The sequence below is a fragment of the Phoenix dactylifera genome, unplaced genomic scaffold (genome assembly GCF_009389715.1).
Source record: "Phoenix dactylifera cultivar Barhee BC4 unplaced genomic scaffold, palm_55x_up_171113_PBpolish2nd_filt_p 002938F, whole genome shotgun sequence".
In the NCBI taxonomy this organism is placed as follows: Eukaryota; Viridiplantae; Streptophyta; class Magnoliopsida; order Arecales; family Arecaceae; genus Phoenix; species Phoenix dactylifera.
The window spans coordinates 556-15,747 of NW_024070014.1; the positions used below are offsets into that span (position 1 = coordinate 556).

General features: G+C 41.6%; 1 protein-coding gene and 1 long non-coding RNA gene across 3 annotated transcripts; both read left to right on the forward strand.

The window, feature by feature from the left end:
* Positions 1-2,970: 2,970 nt before the first annotated feature.
* LOC120109858 lies at positions 2,971-5,994 on the forward strand. Of its 2 annotated transcripts, none has more exons than XR_005510614.1 (3): positions 2,971-3,111; positions 4,526-4,656; positions 5,612-5,994. It is a non-coding gene; the product is annotated as an uncharacterized LOC120109858 (long non-coding RNA). The 2 variants fall into 2 exon arrangements; XR_005510615.1 differs by lacking the exon at positions 2,971-3,111 and adding an exon at positions 4,203-4,224.
* Positions 5,995-13,424: 7,430 nt separating this feature from the next.
* On the forward strand, positions 13,425-14,807 carry LOC120109857 (zinc finger protein CONSTANS-LIKE 4-like). Its single transcript, XM_039123490.1, has 2 exons — positions 13,425-14,259; positions 14,354-14,807. Exons 1-2 carry the CDS (start codon positions 13,516-13,518, stop codon positions 14,702-14,704), a joined length of 1,095 nt encoding a protein of 364 aa, XP_038979418.1. The 5' UTR covers positions 13,425-13,515; the 3' UTR covers positions 14,705-14,807.
* Positions 14,808-15,192: the final 385 nt, after the last annotated feature.

Sequence of the window (15,192 nt, forward strand, 5' to 3'; positions counted from 1 at the left end):
ATTTTCAGATCTGAAAACTAACTGATTATATCATGACATAGGTTGCTGATCATGCTAATCATGATTCTAAACTTTGTAATCTCATTAACAATGCAATTAGAATCATCATTTTATCACATAAAAATCAGCATGCAAAAATCAGCACCCCTGAAAAATCTGCATGCAGAAATTTTCAGCATGCATGATCATTCAATTTTCAGATCTAATAAGCCTTTAGATATTAATTCTTACCTTAATCTACGAAGCCTAGGCTCTGATACCACTGTTGGGAACCCGCCCATGCCGCTGATATTTCAAAAAAAATTCAGATGGCAGCGGAATCGGCATGCGGGATCGACGTTCATCGCATGAACGTTGTTTCATGAACCGTTCGTAGTTAGATAAGAATTAAAACTTTTAAACTTTAGAAGATCAGATCTTCACCTTGTGCGGGTAGATGATCACCGCAAACTGAAGTTCGTGGTTTAGGATGAAGGTTCGCTTGAAGCCGTTCAAGTGCCGGCCTCTACGGGTATCCACACGAAGCAGTGATCCGATCAAAGCTCCTTGTCTTCCCGGGGTGCTAGCTCCCTTGCAAAGACTTCTTTTGATGGCTGATTTCCTCTCTTTCAATCAACCCTTGATTGTGCTTGAGAGGAGGAAGAAGAAGGATGAAGAAGAGGAAGAAGAACAAGCCCCGCAGCCTTCTTTCTTCCCTGCGTTGGAAGGAAGAGAGGAAGGAGGGCCGCCACCCTTTCTTTTCTTCCCTTGCTTGCGGCTGAACCAAGGGAGGAGAGGGTGGCCACGCTTGGAGGAGGAGAGAGGTTCTCATGGGGCCGGCCCCTGCCCCTTTTTAAAGCATGGGCTCCTACAATTAGGAGCTTTCCTAAACGCCTCTCTTCTCCCTTCTCCACATGGAAAAGGGAGGGGCATATCCCCTCCTCATGGTAACCCTAATCCACATTAAGTAGGGTTTGAATGCCCTAATGTGGTCAAGCCCTAATCCAATTAGGCTTAGCCCAAGGGTGAACCAATTGGATCCAATCTAGGTAAGTCCTAATCCAATTAGAACTTAAATCAATTTTGACTCAATTGAACTCTTCAATCCTAATCCAATTAGGAGTCTTATTGATTCATTAGATTAATAATTAATTGTGACTTAAGAAACCCTAATCCAAATTAGGACATATTTAATTTTAGTCCTAATCCAATTAGGACTCTATTTGAATCCGAAGTCCTAATCCGATTAGGACTCTAGGAATCCTACTCCAAGTAGGAATCCAATTTTGATTCAAAACTCCTAATCTCATTAGGATTGCAGGAATCCTATTCCAAGTAGGAATCCCAGTCCTACTCCAACTAGGATTCCCAGTCCTAATCCAATTAGGACTCTAGGAATCCTACCGAAGTAGGACTCTTGTTTAAGTCCAATTAATTAATTCCCTTTGTTCCTTCTTCAACTTCTTATCAATCGAATTGATTACTTGTGATTCATAATCACTTTTCAACCATCGGATCGGTCAATACTTCTAGTGTGTGTGACCCCATAGGTTCTACTCTGACTGGTAGTGAGATATATTATGATCTCTATCACAATATCATTGAAAACTCCTTTCAATGGGTTGGAACGATTCCAACTCAACTCATTAGGGTTTATCGATCATCGAGATAATCCCTATGAGTCCCACCATCCACCAGTGACACCTAGCAGCATGTAGTGGCTACCCAGTAGAATAGAAGATGAACCTCTAGGTGCAGTTAACGTGTGATACAGTCCTACTATCGTGGATCCCTACAGGACGGAGGTCATGGACAACTCGTCAAACCCCATCGTCTGTCATATGTCAAGATTTATTCGACTTGAGTTCGATAGTGGAAAACTCTTTTCCACTTTATATTACTGCCCTGGCCAAGGTCTTAGAACTCAGTCTAACAAATCACATAGGATCACTCCTCTTCTATCAAGGTCGATAGATTCCTTATAGGTGCATACCCTACTCCTACAGTGAACTTACTGCAGCCAATCTACACTGCATGGACCCATATGGCTAGAGACCATGTATGTGTGCAGTCAAACTACAATAACCTCACTGTGAGTAGCCGAAGCACCGCAGGTCAAAGGACCAGTCACACTACTGCAACATCAAGCAAGTCACTGACGAGTGGATAGACATCCAAGTGACTTCTTGTCTTGGTCACGCTCAGTACCCTTGTTCTCTAACAAGCACCTGCACTATCACTTCAGTGTCCCTACACTGTGGACTCAAGTCTCGTCCATCCAGAAGGAAAGTGATCTGTGCACTGATCGGATCGATCACCGTCCTCGTGATGATCCATTGATCAGGAGCATTTAGAAATTAATCACCAATGATACATGGCTCAAATTCTCAACTCTTGAGAATATGTATCATCATCTTATTAATTTCTTGGACGATTCATAGACACATAAATAATATGAATGAAAAAGATGCCTTTTATTTATTCAATAATAAACAGTCAAGTACAAAATTATGTCCCTAGAATCAACAATGTGTCAGCCAAATTGGCTTCTAGGGCATACATCTAACAGATGGAGGCAGTGATCATGGATAAGGTGGTAGCAGTGAGGAAAAGAGACATGGAGGAGGGCTTGGGGGTACAAGCGCATGAGAGAGACAGAGAGGAAGATGAGGTCAAGGAGATGGTGGAGCTGGCTTAACTTCAACAACGAGAGGTAGGGAGGAGGGGTAGAGCAAGGGAGGAGGGGTGAAGGGAGTGAGCAAGGGGGAGGAAGAAAACGTACTAAAACCACCAGGTGGTTGTGATGCTGCTATTGTCGAAGGAGAAATTGGGTAGGATGGTGGCTGCAGCTATAGAAGATGGGAAAGGTTTAGGCTGTGGGATTCTCCCATCAGCTTTTACTTATATGTTTTAACTCAAAATCATTCTTTAAAAAAAAACTGTCTAATCTAATATATAGGTTTTGACTTGTAGTATGAATATAGTGTATAAAATATAAACTTTATATTGTGCAGGTATATCAGGATGGATCAAGATAGGTTAAGAAAAGCCAATTCCAATTCCAGCCTAATATTCCATCGGGCCTAAGAAACCAGGCCGAACCCAGGCAGGGCACAGATCGAGTAGGGCCAGGTGAGTCGAGCTAGATTTGCTCAAGTCCAGTTTGTACTGACGTTTGAAAACTCGATTTTGGTACCAGTTTTATCTAGGTGTGTGAAGTTTCACTATTAGTAGTTTCGATGATTTTTAGAGTCTCACTCCAAGTTTTAAGATCCGGTGAAAAAAGATCTAGAAAAACATTCAAAAAAGAAAAATGAATGAAACCATGAAAATTTTTATACAACAATTTAGAATATTTTGTGTTAATTGGTTCTTTATTGGAGTTGTATGTATAATTTTAGGCTGAAGTTAATATTGCATATGAGTAAAATTAAGTACATGGATATCTAGTCATGTGATTATGTAAGCATGTATGTATGTGTAGATAGCTTATGTTTATGTGTGTGTTAGTCACTCTTTAAGCTTCAATTCCCAAATTCATCGTTAAACTCACATGTATAGTGATTGTGCATTTTTCTCATATTCTTGAGTTTGTCGCTATTTAGTAAATTGCATGCATTTGTAGAATGTCTTCTGTCTAGTTGTTCACACTATAAAGTATTGCAATAAGTGTTTACCAAAAAATTCTTTGCCTATGAAGGTTTAATTTTATTATCTATCTCTTCTAACTAAAGAAAGAGACAGAAAAACCGTTAAATTGATACTTACAGCCTGTGTACTTAAAATAAATAGAGACCTTGATATCATTGTAAACATAAAATAAAACGTACAAAAAGCATCTATGGCGGTTTGGGCATGTTTCAGCTGAAACCACTGAAATTGGCCAATTTTGCGCTGATACTGACCGAAACTACTGAAATTGACTGAAACTCAAAATCAGGTGTTAATTTTGATTTAGTTTCGGCCAAAACAGATTAGGTTTCAACTGAAACTGGAAATGTTGGTAGGAAATCAATGTAAATATCTTGTCATCATCATCATGGCTGTCTCTTTTCTGAAATCTATATTTAACTTTCTATTTTGTGCATCCTTTATAAGCAGTTATCTCATATGAGCGTGATATCTTTCTTGGTGGCTGGTTGTCTGCTCCAATTTTTTTTTTCCTCTATTTTTTTGTTGCTGGCCGAGTGGATGTTCCTTCAGTATCCGAGTCAATATTTCATCTTGCTGTCTCTTGTGAATGCAGTAAGCTGCTCTTTCTCTGGCAAGTTTTTACACCTCTGATATACTTGATGTTTTGCTTTCTTTGCTTGCCGTGTTCATACTTTATATTATAAGTTGTTCAAGGCTGCTATTCTATATTTTTTTTAACCATGGCTTATTTATTGTTGGTAATAAGGATAAAATGCCTCTAGGTCTTCTAGCTATTTGGTCATGGCCTACCTTATTGCCCATGTTGGTTGCTCATGTCGCATGTCATTCACTTGCAGAAAATCTTAACATCTTGATCTGTCTCAGTGGTATAGTTATTTGTCTTCCTGTGCAGGATCTCCCTGGCGCACTTGATGATGCTGCAGTAACCGAATCCCTGGAACTTCATAAGATAAAAAACCGGCAGTGGGCCATCTTTAAAACTTCAGCTATAAAAGGAGAAGGGCTATTTGAGGGCTTAGATTGGTAAGCTTAATTGACCATTTCAGTTTTCATCTAAATAATGAAGAGATGATAGCGTTTGCTCACTTAAGCTATGCCTCTCTGTGATCTGGTAATTTGTTTCCTGTTCTAGAAAATATGATTGAAGAAATCAAAATTCACATCACTAGTAAAGAGAAACTAAGTGCTATAGATTCTTGAAAAGAATCAAAAGGTAAACTTTCATAGACGAGCCTGACTAGTTTTATTCAATGATACCGGCCATGCTTTCTGCTTAGCAGATGCAACCTTTATGACAATTTAATGGTGGCTAACATGGTCCAGCAAGAAGATCTAAGACATAGTCGGCTTGTTATGGCCTTAGTATGACAGAACAACCTTATCTGATTTAGCTTTTCGTGGAATACTTGGATTTTCATATTCATTATGTTTTATCTGGCTTCCACTCTGTCCTTAACTATGTGCTGACCATAAAACTACCTTCTCAGAACGAGTGCAGTGGTTTTGAACTTCATTAGTTTTTGTGTAGAAGGTGAAGAAATTAGTGCACAAGAATAATATGCAGATGGCAAAGTAGAATAGATCAAGTGCAGTAACAAACATTGCTGTATGTTGATATTCATGTTTTGCAACTTGTGGTGAAAAACTATATGGCAAGTTACATGAATCGGTATTTATTCCATAGATGATTGATCTCAACAAACTCCATATAACATTTAATTTTTTATCCAGCATTCTTCTTCCATCTTATCTATCTGTTTGGATTTTCCAAGTGTGCAAGTCGTAGATCTTTATCCCTTCTGATGATTTGATGGTTGAACTCTTCAAACATTCACCAAAGCACATTCTCTTCCAGGGTGTTAAGTAGATATGGTTATTTTTTCCACATAGGGATGCTCTAGTGAAAGTTGATTTAGAAACAAGATGGAAATTTCATGACATGCTGAAGCTTAGCGGGAAGTAATGTTCATTGGTGCAGGCTCAGTAACACTCTCAAGTCCGGAGGCTAATTTGTGGTGCAAGGGTGTACGTCTCTCTCAAGCCCAAAAGTGAGGCTGGATAGAATTATAAATCTTGTGAAAGGACGCAAGAAGATGATCTTGGTTCTTCATGCCATGATGGAAAATCTCGCTGAGATGTCTTATAACCAATGCTTTTTCTCACACATGTTTGCTTGTACAATGGTGGTTGAGTTGGAATATATGTCATTGGGACGCTAAGGACTTTCAGCAGCTGTAGAATGGGAGCAATTATTGTCTGAGGGTATAAAATTGTTTTACAGGATTGCCATTGATCATCGATTATTAATGTTCTACTTATCTATGGATTAGACAAATAACAGTGATTCCATTTTTAATTAGTGTTTCCAAACATTCGTTGTTGATGAGAGAAAACCTTATCAGGTACATATTGCCATTTCAGAAAGGTTTGTTAGTGCATTGAGGCTTTGCACGACAGGGATATGAAATGAAAAATAAAAAAATGCCTAATCATCACAAAACGGGCATCCTGGTGATGAATTTTAAGTTGAACTTTATTTCATCGAAGAGGGCTTGCATGCATGCGAAACTCTTTTTTGGCATAAATAAATTAATTAAAAATAATAAAAATAGTAAAAAATAAAAAATAAACTATTAAAAGATTGGAAAAGCAAAAAATGTAAAAAAAAAAATACAAATTAATTTTATTATATGATATTATATCATAGGAATGAGAGAGTTTTTTTTTTTTCATAATTTTTGTTGGGTACTGTGGGACAACGTCTCAACCAAAATCTGAGCCCCTGGAACTGTCAGCAAGAAGCAAAGAAAGACGAGGACGTAGAGGAAGTAGCAAAGAAGGTAGATTTAATAGCTCAAGTGTCTTGGAGCATATGATTAGATCAAATGCCATGACTAGGTACTGATAATCCAATGGATCTCAGTGGCCCTTTTACAACCATATCCTGCTGAAAGCAAACCGGTTAGCTGAATCATTAACTGAATCATTCATAAAGCAGCTCTTGATTCTACTGGTGGAAACAGAGAAAAGCAAATTTTTGAAGCATCAAAGTATCACCGAGCCAGAGTTGCCCAGTTCCTGGCATGAGTGGGCATTATTATCATCTTGAGCCAGCACTAAAATAAATCCTACGATTGAATAATAACACAAAAATGTGCATTAGAACTCAATAAAACAACCTTTTAAAGGTTCTAATTTTTGAAGAGAGAGAATACTAAACATAACTAATTAAAAAAAATCTCAGAGTAAATGGGTCGAATCAAGGCAGGTCAATGGTGGGTTGAAACGGACGAGTCAATAGCGGGAACTTTGGTACGAAACGTGCCCTTTCTCCTCGCCCCTAAAACACTGCCTCTTTACACGGGAGGAGAGACTGCAAACACCGGAACTAAAAAAAGATTTTGTTTCAGAAGGCCCTACATATGTTCCGGGTAAGCAGCCATTGTCACACCTCGAATTTACTACAACATAACTATGAACAGTGAAAACTTTATTGTGAGGTCCAACTTCAGCATGCAAACTAGTTGAAATGGTTCCCCACAAACTATTTTGAGTGCAAAATCTTGTAATTCTACCGTCAAGCTCTTCTTTTCTGAGTTAATATATCATACGTAATACCATGCTCCTAATATAGTCTTAGAATTAATTTAAGATTTCTGGAATAATGTTGTACGGATATATTTGCAGGAAATTTATTATTACTATATTAAAAAAAAGTCATATTAATTTATTTAGTTCTTCTATCACAAATGGCTCATTTTGCACTTCAGTAAACAATTAAGCTTCCATCACCACATTGATGCATATGGGGTAAGCGCGTGTTCGAAAATGTTCGTATGAATATTTACAAGAGCTACTCTAGAACAGTCCAATAAAATTCAAAGCAAGTTTTTTTATTTGGTGAAAATAACAAGTTTAGTAATTAAATGAAACTTTTTTGCAAGATTTCCTTGATTAAAACATAATTAAGATGAAATTTTTTTCTCGAAAAGTAAGATAGGAAACAAAAAGGATTCATCATTTGATAGGAAAATAACTTCTTGCTTGAATATGTAGCTAGGTATCAAATTTACCCATGATTGATGCATTTTAATTACCCTAAACTAATATATGTTAGGTAATTTTATATTTTTGGCTGCCAGAATGTTGAGTGTTGCTGAACAACTAATCTTAATCAAGAAAAAAAGTGACACCAAATATGTATATAAATTTGTTAAAAATTATGGTTCATTAAAATTGTGTTTCTGAACAACTATCTTTAACCAACGTCCACTTTTTATCAAATAGCTGCATATTTCTAAAAGCCAAAATATTGGATCTTGCATGATACCTCTAGTGTTGCAACCAAATCAGCAAATCCTTTGCCTAAACATTATTTTTTTAAAAAAATTCTAGGTGGTCTTTGATGGAATAAAACTTAATCCTATCTTTATTACCCTGACATTCTTAGTTTTTATCGACATAGTTAGGGCTGGAAATACGCTCAAATGGTCCAAGGCTCAATGGGCCAAACCAGCTCCGGGTCAAGCCTTGGGCCAAGCCCATGATTGTCTAAGCCAAGTTTGGGCCTAAAAATAGAGTCCAAATAAATTTCAAGCTAGGCTCGGTCCGATGCTTGGCACAGCTAGAGCCAACTTAAATTATGAGCTCCAAAATAAACCCGATCCTAACCCAAATTCATTATTGAGATTTTCTGCAATGAGTCTTTCGAGTTGCCCTTGAGTATTTTGGATCAACTCATCAACCAGGCCAAAAATTCTGAATTAATCGGGTCAATTCGAGTTGGGCCCGACCTTTCAACTAAATGAGCTTATTCAATCCAAATCCAATTGGGTTCAGGCAAGGACCTGGAAAGAAACTTTCAGTCTAAACCCACTTCTAGGCTTGAAAAACAATTTAAATCAAGGTCAGGTAGGCTTGTGGCCCTGTCCACTTCCAACTCTCTAGGCATTGTCGCGCAACCTCATCATCTAAAGCAAACTTATGGATGCTTCTTTGATACTCAAATAAGAAAATTTCTTGCATATATCTAAGATGTGATAACTCCTATATAAATACATGATCTCCCGTGTATATTACTATTTATAGCCAAACATATATCTTCCCTTTTTATTGTTAATCACTCCAATACCTAAGCTTCAGCTAGATATATCTGAGATATCTTCAATATCTGTTCCAAAGTTAGTTGCATGTCTGCATCTGCATGCAGCGCGGGCTATGACGTCGATGCCAAGGCACGCAAGGATCGCAAAAGCGGTCCTCCTCCTTTTTGGACCAACCAAGATTACACGTGGCGACCGTCGAGGGGAACTGCATCGAAGTCTCTTGCAGTTGGCTATGTATTGGATGGGGTTCCGCGTGGTAAGGCCAGGCCGTCGGGTAGGCGACATTGAGGGCATGATGGGGATCTGGTCGCTCGTCGTCCTCATCTTTCGACTTTTAGTGCGTCTGATGGTGACGTGGCCAAAAGCCAACCCAACTTGCCTTTTTGATGTTCGAAACGCCCACCAATCACCGGCTCACCGTCCCCCAAATTTTCATTTTCCAGGGCGTTATTTGCTCGACCTAACACGCCCGCCTAATCCCATGAAAGGGATATAAATCACGCAAAGTAAATCTGGCATCACCGTCAGAACCAGATAACAAATGATAGTATTAATTATAAAAGGAAGAGAGGCATCGAGCCTTCTCCCATATCTCCAATTGAAAAAAAAAAAGCATCAACCGCATGGCTAATCTCGGGAAATTCGAGTACAAAATTTATCCTACGTATAAGAGATTGCGAAGGGGAAAGTTATAATATAGTTGCTTCAAAGGACTATCCTCTTCCATATCCCTCAAGAAGTTCCCAATCTAGAAAGTTGTACCTGAATCTCGACTAAGTCGGAAGTCAAACTTTACTTCGGTGTTGGCCAAATTCCTAGATCGACCCAATCGAATAGTAAGAAAGAGCCGCATGTCTTCCATCCAAGTCTGTTTAAAAGCAGTTAAATGCTTATTAAGAGCATGGCTACGGTCTCAAAGACGGTTGCGCCAACTCGGCCATTACTATGCAAGAGAATAATTATCACCACGTGAATAACATCGAATTCATTAAGAAGCAATTAATACATGCCTCATTAATTTCAGTGACGGACATGAACCCCATTCTATACAAAAGGATGATAAGGGAACCTCAAGGCATGTTCTTTCATCAATTCTCGCTTGTAAACTTCTCACAAACTTTCTCTATTTTCTTAGAATCCTGACTAAATTAAGCATCGAACCTTCTTTTCTATTTTCAAGTTAGCTAGGTATCATTCTGTTCGAGATTAAGTTCATTTGCCACCAATTGTCTCCACCAACTCTCCAGCTCAACTTCCAAGCTTGGAGCCTAGATATCAATCTCAACTCTTCAATTCGGTCGTTGACCAACCTCAACTCTTTATTTGGATTCTCGAGGCAACAAATCAATATTACATATGGATAGAAATTTGAGTATCTAATTAATATCAATAATTGTATTCATATTAATTTAAAAAATGGATAAATATCGATTTGTATATGAATATTGAATTTCATTTATAATTTTATTTAATTTTATATATTACTCATAAAATTTTTAAAAAATAAATAACCACATTAACATGTTTTCAACTTGATTTATCTTTCACTTAGTAATTTTTTTTTATTCTACGATCATAAAGTTTAATTATGTAACTTATATATGTATTTATATCTGTACTTTTAACATCTCATTTATATTCGTATCCATTTAAAATAAATATGGATATGGATTTTTGCATCTTACTAACATCTGTATCTTTATTTATCTAATAAAACAAATATGAATATGGATATATTGGTATTCGATCCATATGTGATCCAATTTCAACTCTATTGAAAACAAACCAATTTCCATCTCTCTATTTTTTTGGTACATAAACTTACTCTACTTGTATACTTCATATATATAAATATATGATTAGATGACTAACAAAATCTTTGGTTTTCATCAACAAAAAAGAAAAAAAAAACAGGATCTTTGGTGATTACATTGGAGATTAGGAATCGAGTTTTATCCTTTTGGGTTGAGAGGAGTTTAGAAACAGCAAAATTGAGTTGCCCCCTGCGCCATTGCGCAACAGTAAAATGATGTGAAGTGGCGGGTAAAGAATGGCTGAATTTTGTATGAAAAAGGACAATATGTATCATCGAAAAATTTAAGAAACGAAAATACTTCACGCGCATGTCCTAAAATGAAAACTTCGGACTCATAAACTTTACGAAATAAACAAATATTCAATACGGTATCCACATATCAATGCATCTACTAAAACTTTGATCGGTCCTTTTACTCTAGATTTAGAACCAAATGCAAACTTTAAAGTAATATTTTGATTCGGATAAGGGCATGCTGACTCAAACCTGCAACTGTTTTCATAAAGACGCTGCCAGGAGTTCTAAAATTTTAGTCATTATTATATTGTAATATCTTGACAATTAGCAAAATATGGGATTCTTGTTACTTTGTTGATAAGAGCTTTGGAAGAAAAAAAAATAGAAAAATAGAAAAATCACCATACTGAAAGAGCGGTAGTGCACGAGCAACTGGGAACTTACAAGTCGGCCTTTATCTTTTTTTTTTTTTTTTTAATGCGTTTGAGATCTCTGGGTCCGTACATTAAGATCTCTATAAGGAAAGCAACCTCTCGGTTACCCTTTCACCCACCGGCGGGAGCTACATGGCCTTTTGCGGGCCCACCATCCCAGCCACTTGCTAGGCGTCCAGCCACCCAGAGTCATCAGATCGCGATCCAGGGTCTCATGACTACTCTGGCGGTCGTTCCCTAAAGAGAGCTACGAGAAGGCCATACCGGGGCGATAATCCTAATGCCCAAAGGCCACCGATAAGGCGATGATCTGGGGTACCCCTTCTGCTCTTTTAGCACCCAGATATGTTTTCGTATACTGGGTACTCCCATCCCCTGATTTCCTGAAGGTGAACTTCGATGGTAGTATGGCAGCTGATGGGAGAGGCGGAGGTGTAGACTTCGTCATTCGAGATCATGATGCCAGGCTAGTGGCGTTGGGGGTCAGCGGATCTTCGATGCGTCGGTTGTGTGTGCTGAGCTCCGAGCCGCCTGGGAGGGCATATCTTATGCGAGACGGACACTTGGTGCAGACGAGATCATTCTTGAGGGCGACTCGGCCACTGTGATTGATTGGGTCATGGGCCGAGGTCGTGCAGGTGAGGGTAGACCGCTGCTTCTGAACATTCGCAGACTTCTGCAGACGTGTAAAACCCATCAGGCTACACACGTCTATAGGGAAGCGAATTGTGCAGCTGATTGGGTTGCTTCCTATGCAGCTCAACATTTTGGAGATTTTATTTTGAGGGAGTCCGACACAATGCCGGAGTCTCTTTTAGCTTTATTTGTTTTAGATTTTGTAGGCCGTATCCATACTCGTAGGGTGTGAGGCGAGGTTGTACCAAAAAAAAAAAAAAAAAAAAAAAAAAAAAAAAAAAAAAAAGAAGAAGAAAAGAAGAAGAAGAAGAAAGAAGAAAAGAAGAGCAGAAACCTAGAGGGATCATGGGATGTCCATAATACTGCATGGTCCCCAGCTGCCGTGGAGATCCTTTCACACCCCGAACCACCTTACATGTTCGCCTCTGCCTCCCTCCTTTCCTGCATCCCGGCAATTTGCTCCTGCCTGGAAGCACGATGACTACGGATTCCATAGCATCGTTCCATCCAAACAACCTTTCTCCACCCGACGCGTGTCCAGTAAACGCGAATTCCCCTAAGGTCGATGACACGTGGTTATCGATGGTTGAAGTCTAGGCCGTGCTTTGATTCGCGATAAGGAGCTTATATGATGACGGCAGCCAAGTCGTCATGAGATTATCGAAAGCACGGTTTTGCCCCTCATCGCGTCGCATCACCAAGGGCAAGTGCCTGCAGTCATCCGTCGGGCGTGGGCCTTAATTTTGCGAGTCGGCAAAAGCCACAAAAGTCCAAGCGATCGATGTCATGGACTCATGGTCCTCCTCCGTGACACGGCAAAGCTTAAAGCTGATAGGCTCACGCTAAAAAGTAAGCCAACCAAAATATGAGGAGACGATATTGCCCCCACTTATCTCCAACATATCTCTGTCCCAAGTGCCCAACCTTCTAAAGCTGCTGACACCGGCATCGGCAGGGAGGGGCAATTTCGACATTCTGACCGATAAGGGGTCATCCCTCGGTACCGGAAGGGATTGGAGTTGCCTATCCTCGTGATTAATCCTCCACACCCGGTTACGGTCAGATATAAAACAATCGCCGTTAAAATGTTGCAGCCGTTTAATAATAAGAGTATATATTGGATTATGGACAAGCAATTCTATAAAAAAAAAATTTATATATGTGTATATAAATAACTTGCCAATGGCGTAGTTATTTTACCGCAATAAACCGCTGTCTTATTTCGGCTTCAAGGACAGTTTAAACGGAATCACCGGCCGCGAGGGAGCGACAGTGGTAAGAAGCTGGGTCCCACCGGCGTGGGACAGCGCCACGTCAAGAATACTAATTTTCTATGCCTGAGGCCCCAACGGCCCGACCCTATCTTCCCATGGTCCCATGTCGGCACAGACCAACGGCAGCTACGATAGCAGAGATCCGCCAATTCCCTAAAATAGTACTAAAAATCATTTTACATGGCCGCCGACCCTCCACGTGTCCCATGAGGCCCCACCCCCACCCACCCCCTCCTTCCCCTCCAAGAAGATAGAAGCTCTCCCCAATAGAACTCCCCCACCTCAGGAGAAACAAAAGCTAATCACAGAAGGAAGAGAGAGAGAGAGAGAGAGAGAGAGTACTGGTGAAGTCAAGAAGAGGGCTAGAGAGAGAGCAAGAGATGGCAAGCGAGTTGGAAGGAGCGAAGCGAGGAGGGTTTTGGGGGCTTGCGGCAAGGAGGTGCGACTCGTGCAAGGGGTCGCCGGCGCTGCTGTTCTGCCGGGCGGACACGGCGTACCTTTGCGGCACGTGCGATGCGCGCGTGCACGGGGCGAACAAGCTGGCGTCGCGGCACGAGCGGGTGTGGATGTGTGGGGTCTGCGAGCAGGCGCCGGCCAGCGTCACGTGCAAGGCGGACGCCGCCGCACTCTGCGTCACCTGCGACGCCGACATCCACTCCGCCAACCTCCTCGCCCGCCGCCACGAGCGCGTCCCCGTCGTCCCCTTCCTCGAACCCGCCGCCTCCGCCCTCGAGTCCGCTGGCGGCGGCGAGGGGTTCCTCTTCAAGGGCGTCGACGAGTGCGACGAGGAGGAGAACGAGGCGGAGGAAGCGGAGGCCGCGTCGTGGCTCCTACGAAGTCCTACTCCCCCGAACCCTAATCCCAAAGGGGGGATGCTGGAGGCGCCGGAGCTGAAAACGGCCGACTACTTCTTCTCAGATGTGGATCCGTACCTGGATCTGGAATACGGCTCCTCCATGGACTCCCGATTCCAGCAGACCGACAGCGTCGTCCCCGTTCAGGCCAAGGCCGTCGTATGCCCGCCGCCTCCGCCCCTCCTCGCGCCGGACGGTGGCGTGGATCTCGATTTCACCCGATCCAGGCCCTCCTACAGTTCCTACACCGCCCATTCCCTGAGCCACAGCGTAAGAACCCTCATAAAAAACCCCAGATCAAGATAATTTTGGAATTAATTCGCGATTCTCTTGCCTGTTTCTCAAATTCTTGAAATCGAAGCAGGTGTCCTCGTCGGAGGTGGGGGTGGTGCCGGAAGGTGTCTGCGGCGGCGGCGGCGGGGGCGCAATGGCGGACGTGACTGACCCCTACGGTGGCGGGGGGAGGTCGGGGAATCCGGCGGCGCAGCTGGACCGGGAGGCGCGGGTGAGGTACCGAGAGAAGCGGAAGAACCGGCGGTTCGAGAAGACGATCCGGTACGCGTCGCGGAAGGCCTACGCGGAGACGCGGCCAAGGATCAAGGGGCGGTTCGCCAAGCGAACGGAGATCGAGGCGGAGGTCGACCGTATCTACTCCACCGCCGCCGAGGCGGCGCTCATGGTGGATAACGGTTACGGCGTCGTGCTGTCCTTCTGATGGGGCCCTGTTGTGAGATTTATTGATGTTTTTGGCTTTTATGTACTCTTTCCCTTCTCCCTCCTGTCTCGCTCTTTGATGTATATTATTATTGCGTTTTTAATGGCCTTGTTTTGAATGGCGAGAAAAAATAAGTGTTCTCGGTTTGGAAGATCGAGCAGCTTATCCGGGGCGGTGGCGGACTTTTTCCTTGTCCTCACTGCCTTTTTACCCTTTTTTTTTTTAGACTCAATTCTTGGCATCTTTTTGGCTTTTGAGATGCCATGCTGCAAGGCTACTGGTAGTTGGTTTTCTTCTCCTCTCTTTGATCTCTGCAGCGATGGGTATACGGAGGTGAACATGGACGTGGCAAGCGGCGCTTTAGGAGTCGTGTCCGCGCATGATGCTGTCTCCGTTATCCAGGATACGCTGGAACGTGATCATGGATCGACACGAATCTAAGGGGCTGCCGCATCAGCTGCGAGTGTGCAGCGGAGAATATGATGAAG